General features: G+C 33.7%; 1 protein-coding gene across 1 annotated transcript in view; it reads right to left on the reverse strand.

Annotated features, from left to right (window-relative positions):
• Positions 1–6,099, reverse strand: part of LOC117108719 (kinesin-like protein KIF20A) — a 38,318-nt gene that overhangs the window by 5,415 nt on the left and 26,804 nt on the right. Inside the window, exons 11-16 of the mRNA XM_033250838.1 lie at positions 4,752–4,888; positions 4,270–4,432; positions 3,813–4,094; positions 3,565–3,709; positions 981–2,203; positions 602–809 (exon numbers count right to left, since the gene is read on the reverse strand). Of these exons, the coding sequence (XP_033106729.1) occupies positions 602–809; positions 981–2,203; positions 3,565–3,709; positions 3,813–4,094; positions 4,270–4,432; positions 4,752–4,888 (2,158 nt within the window). The remainder of the gene's footprint in view (positions 1–601; positions 810–980; positions 2,204–3,564; positions 3,710–3,812; positions 4,095–4,269; positions 4,433–4,751; positions 4,889–6,099) is intronic.

The following is a 6,099-nucleotide window of genomic DNA, read 5'->3' on the forward strand; positions in this document are numbered from 1 at the left end:
TTACCATTAAAAGTTACGGCTACTCTACACTTTTGCTTTATGCGTTTTATTACTATTTTATTGAAGCCGATGCAGCCACCTACTCGTTTGATTTTATATATATATATATATATATATATATATATATACATATACATACACGTATATATACTTCTAAAAGTCGTGTATCATGCATAGGAACGTTGACGCCTGCAAGGCTCTGGTTATATTTTCCGCTTGCAACAGACAGAGCCACTCGTACTGATCGTTGTTGTTTGCCTAGGCCGAGCTGACTTTTAGCACTGACGGACTCAAGTGGATCGACTGTGCGTCAAATTTGGCAGACGGACTGGAAGCAGTCCGGATGCCGTGCAAACTCACCCGATTGATGGGCTTGCCATGTGAGGCCTATGATGCTGGGCCTTGTTTAGTGGATCGAGGGGATCAAGTGAATCGAATATATACATAGATATGGTGCAACAGGGCGAGGGTTTGTAATCTCAGATTATTTTGTTATAAGCATGCATTAGTTCATACCAGGTTTGCAACTCATCAAACTTGCCATACTATAAATACAATGAATTATATACCAATTATAATGTTTCTTTAAAGTGAATCTCACCTTTATTGTGAAACATATCACCTAAATTTGTTAAGGCAGCTTGTTTTCTGTTTCGTCTACAGATTGATTCTGATCCAGGCGAATGACTTGGTTCTATTACAGCTGGTTTGTTTTCCATCTCCTCTTCCGTCTTTGTGGCTCGCGTCCTTCTTTGGGGTCGAGGAGGCTGTTGCTTTTTAGATGTCTTTGATTGGAAACCATTCTCATCCTGTAAGGAGGAAACCGTCAAAATAATATATTTCTATTTGAAATATTTAATTTCAGCAGGTGGTAGGTATATAAAATGTCTCTCTTATTTCTCAGTGTTTAATTCATAAATGGCATATTTTTACAACACATTATCAAGAAAATTATAACAGAACTTTAAAGTAGTACATACACTATTAACTATTGCTTTCCTCTTCCTTCCCTGCCGTTTCCATGTTTTCTTTTTCTGAAGCGGTGTGACACTTATTTCAATTCTGCTGGTGTCATCATTCATAGTGTTCTTCTTCAGTCTGAAAGCCTCTGGTTCATTTTTTTTCTCATTTAGTAAACCTCTGACACATTCCAATTTCAGACGCTTGCACTCACTTTGCTTCTTTATGGTCTCCTTTAACTCACTCACATCTTTACATTTTTCTGCAAGTAGTTCTTGAAGTCGTTGGTTTTCTTTATCCAGATTTTCAAATTTTCCATGTATTTCACATGCTTGTCTGTCTTTGTCCATTAACAATTTCTTCAACCTTTCCTTTTCTTCAGTTAACTTCTGCAACTCATTGGATTCCTCTTCGTACTTGGCATTTTCTTCATTCAGCATAGTTATCTTCTCATTCAAACTCTCCACCTCAGTTTCTTTTTCATTTAACTTTTCCTTCATCTTTTGCTTCCCTTTAATGAGGTTACTAATCTTTTTGCATATTTCTACATGGCCTTTTTCGTTAATTTCTTTCAACTTTCTCACTTTCTCTTCCAGTTCCATTTCTTTATCGGCAAATAACCTATCATTAATTTCCTTTTCTACCGTTACTTCTCTCACTTTCTTTAGAGATTCCTGTAACTGATTTTCTTTCTCAACCATCACACCCTCAATATCTTCTTTCTGTTCTCGTACCTTCCTCATCTTCTCAATCAATAGGTTTACTTCCTGTTCTTTTACTTCTTTCACCTCCTTAATCTTCTTTTGTAATTCTTCTACTTGCAGTTTTATTTCTTCTTTTGACTTCATCACTTTTTCATTTATTTCTTGAGCTTTTCTTAGTTTCTCCTCACCCATCTCTTTAATTTCTACATTCAGTTTCACTATTTTTTCCTTCTCTATGTATAAGTAATGTATGTGATCGCTGTCACTTTGCATTTTTTTCAACTTCTCCTTTAATTCTCCTACTTGCTTTCTTTGGTATTCTTCAGACTTCAGCTCTGTCTTTGTCAATTTTCCATTTAATTCCTTTACTTGCTCCAGTTCCTCTGCAAGATGTAGCTTTTCATTTTCTATTCTTCTGATTTTCTTTACAAGCTCTGTCATTTGTTTTTGTTTTTTTTCTAAGCATTTGTTTTCAACCATTATTTCATTGACTTCAAGGACACAAGTTTCGTCTCCTTTAGGTAGCAGTACAGAATTATCTATACGAAGCAAAACAAACAACCATTATAATTGAAAGTGATTTTTATGTGAAAAAAATTAAACTGGAATTAAACTACAGTTGAACTTGTCTAAGTCGAATCCAAAATGGTATAGAAAAACTGTTCGACTTTAATACATGAAATTTGACTTACAATAACCCTTCGCTGCCAGCTCTTTTCTTATTCAGTCAACCAGAGCGCCAGCTGATAACTTTACCTCTAATCCCGTGCCAGCTAATTATTTAACAAGGTCACCGTAATGCTTATTTTTCATAGTGTATATTTTTCCTTAATAATTCATAAACTATTGAGATTATTAAAATATAAATCTAAAAACAATTACAGCATTAGTTGTTTTGTACTTTCTGCATTTTATTTATCATTTGTGAATAAATGATAGGAATATTTTGTCAATAGGCCTAATCACAAATAGTATATTGGGCCTAGGCCTATTAGCAGAGTATGTGTTTTCAAAGTCAAATTACTTGCTGATGAAAATCAAAATAACGAATCCTAGGCCTACGTATGTTTAACATTACCATCACAGTCCAAGCCTAGGCCCAGAACATGGTTTTCTATGTCAGTTTCTAAGTCTCCTTATTATCCAGCAGAGCTGTAACAACTACAGAAGAATATAGTTTCTCAGAATTTCAAAACATCATATTTTCAACTTGCAAAAACTCAAAATTCTAACAAAACAACACCCAGCAAGTTTCACACCAAAATGTGCAGAAACTCATTAGTTTTCTTATCCAGTAAACACTATTTGGGTAAGTGTTAAAACAGCCGCCCTATGGTCGCTTTTTTGGAAGACCTTCCCCAATTCGCATTTATGCAAAGTGACATTGGCTGACAGTGAGCTTATTCGCATTTATGTGAAACTGGCATAAACACCACTGTGCGGTGTTCGCATTTATGCGAAGATGGCAGCGTAAGGGTTAAGGAAGCACAACATGGCATGTAAAAAAAGATTGACTTAGGCAAAGTCTACTCAGGCAAGTTCAACTGTACTTCTTAACGATTACTGTAAAGCACTGCATTATTAAATCTAAAATTTCATAAAAATACAAGTTCATCATATAGAATTCCAAACATTAGGCATAGCCTTAATTTTACCTGAGTTACAATTCTGAAAAAAAGAAAAAACTCAGCATAAAACCATGTGCCAAATATTCGCTCCCTTTCCAGGTAAATCTACAGCTTTTTAACAAATAAACATGTACAGTACCTTTGATTTGTGCTTTATAAATATTGAATAAATATTATTCTTATAACATTACCCAAGTATAAGTTGACTGATACTCTAATGTATCAGATTAGTTTTATAAAATTCACTAATTCTAAAATATAGTTTCATATACCAGTTTTGTGGGATTGCTTCAGTTGTAGCACCTCCTGTTGCATGTTCTCAATTGTTCTGTCACGGTCTTGAAGCTTTACATTAGCTGCTTCCAACATCTTGTTTCTCTCCTGATGTGCTTGCTGTAAATCTTCCAAGGCTTGCTTCTAAAAAGGTAGTAGTAGGAAGTAGTCCTAGCTAGTAAAAGTTTTATTTATTTATTGCATATTCTATTATATCAAAACAAGGAACTGAGAGCATTATGCATACCTGTCCATCCATTGTCTCGCTATCCTCTGTTATCTTCTCCTTTAATCTCTGAATCTCTTCCTTCTTGGCATGAAACTCATCATGCAGTGTCTGCTGAAGTTCAGTGACCTCTGACTGTTGTTTGAGGATTGTCTGGCGCATCTCACTGACTTGTTTTTTCAAAACCTCAGTAGATTCATCAGTTGACTTTGCATCTCCGGCCACCAACTCTTTGCTCAATTTAGCCTTCTCTTGCAAAGATGAGACCATGTTATTTAAAATCTCAATTCTTTCATCTCTTTCCTATTTGTAAGGTAATTTATAACAAATCAATATAGCATAGTGTCTTTACATAGAATTGGAAAATAATTACACCCAAATAAAGCTTATAAAATGTGAAATACCCAAAGGCACAAGAGGGATATATAAGAGTACAGTTTTTAATTAGTTATCTAATTATATGTTAATTATACAGTACCTTGACTTTCATTTTCTCTGCATGTAATAATTTACTAGAAACCCACTTGTCATCGTCATTTTCTATGCCAGCACGTTTGCAATTTTTTTTAACTGACTGCATGTACATTTCAATTCTCTTGCATTTTTCTTCTTGCATCACATACATCTGCTTGTTGATCATACTGAATACAAATTTCAAAACAGAAAATAAGAATAAAAATTACCTTACTTAATATGTCAATTCCTTGAACCACCATAGTACCACAACACTTCGCAGTTGGTTGTGATACTTGCAAATCAGTCCAAGATTTTTCACAAATAGGCCTAGTGTAAATCTATGCAGATTTTTTTCTCAATTGTTTTTAAATAGCTATACAATTTTTGCTTATTTTACAAAATTTGTTTTGACAGTATATGAATAGATTTTGGATCAAAAGAATAAAACATATCACGTATCAATTATGAAATTATTTATGCCATTTAGAATTACTTTATACTTACCTGTCTTCAGATCCAATATTAAGTTGCTGGGCCATTTCGTTGCACACTTCTTCCCTTATTTTGGATTCCATCAGTATCTGCTTCTGCCGCTCTTCAACCAATCTCTGCTTTAATAACTCAATTAAACTTAGCAGCTCCTAAAAAATAAAGCAACCACATTTGAAGATAAAATGCCTGTTTTAAACTAAATAACTTTTAAAAAATTAATTTTAATTGCCATACTTTGTTACAACTGTATTCTTAAAATTTTGAACTAGGACTTCAATTAGTAGTAGTTGCAACTTCAACTTTAATTTGTATTCAAATACAACAAAGTTGAATTTCTGATTATGACATACTACTGACTTGCAGCGTAGCTGAAGACGGCTGGCAAGCAGCAGCTATGAAGCTAACAAATTGTTTAAGATATCCAGTAATGCAGATTAATATTAATCTGTTTTTTCAACATTTAAAAACACATTTATTCATAATAGACCACCACTGACTTAATTAATTTCCTGTAATTATTAGTTAACATATAATGATGTAGAATTTGAGCAGTCACCAAAAATTTTTCCTAGCCTACAAAAAAATATATTAACCAAAGTTGAAGACATATATGTTCGAACCAGGGATCGAAATTCACGCTAGAAAACTAGCAATTTGCTAGTAGGTTTGTCATAATTGCTAGGTAAAAATTCACGTCAAACCAGCAAATTAAAAAAAATGATTGCTAGTTGGAATATCTATACAAAATATCTTGCAATTAGCCTATAGTATTAAACTAAAACTAGACTAAACTGATCTACAAAAACTAATACAAATTTTATTAAATTTATTTATTTATTTTTTAATCATGAAAATCGACTAAAAATGCCTATAATTGACAAAAAACACACACATGTTTGTTGACAGAATTCACGTGCGATGCGATCGGTAGTAAAGGCGAACATATTTAATTTGGTTCTTTTTAGATAATAAAAAATGTTTCAGATATGATAATAATAATTTACTATGAAGCCAAGACAAATAATAGGTTACAACCCAGGCTTCGATTGGCAGATGTTTTAGGCCTAGCATGGCTAGGATTAGTAGACCTCCTAACCTAGGCCTAGCCTAGGCTAGGCCTACTACTGCACCAGTGGCCGCCTACAAAATGTCTAGCCCCAGCTTTAAAAGACCAAGGCCTATCAAAATAAATATTGAACAAACAAATCTTTTATGTAAAATTGAGTTTCTGTATGGCCTTTTTCTGTCAAAGATTTGGCTTGCTACCAATGCAGTTTTTGAAATCTCTAGGCCTAGCCCCTAGCTAAGCCTGCCTAGGCTAGTCTGGCAAAAAAAAAAAAAAAAAAAAAAAAAAAAAAAA

The sequence above is a fragment of the Anneissia japonica genome, unplaced genomic scaffold, assembly GCF_011630105.1.
Source record: "Anneissia japonica isolate Jap-2015-1 unplaced genomic scaffold, ASM1163010v1 scaffold26_len2425191_cov177, whole genome shotgun sequence".
Taxonomy (NCBI): Eukaryota; Metazoa; Echinodermata; class Crinoidea; order Comatulida; family Comatulidae; genus Anneissia; species Anneissia japonica.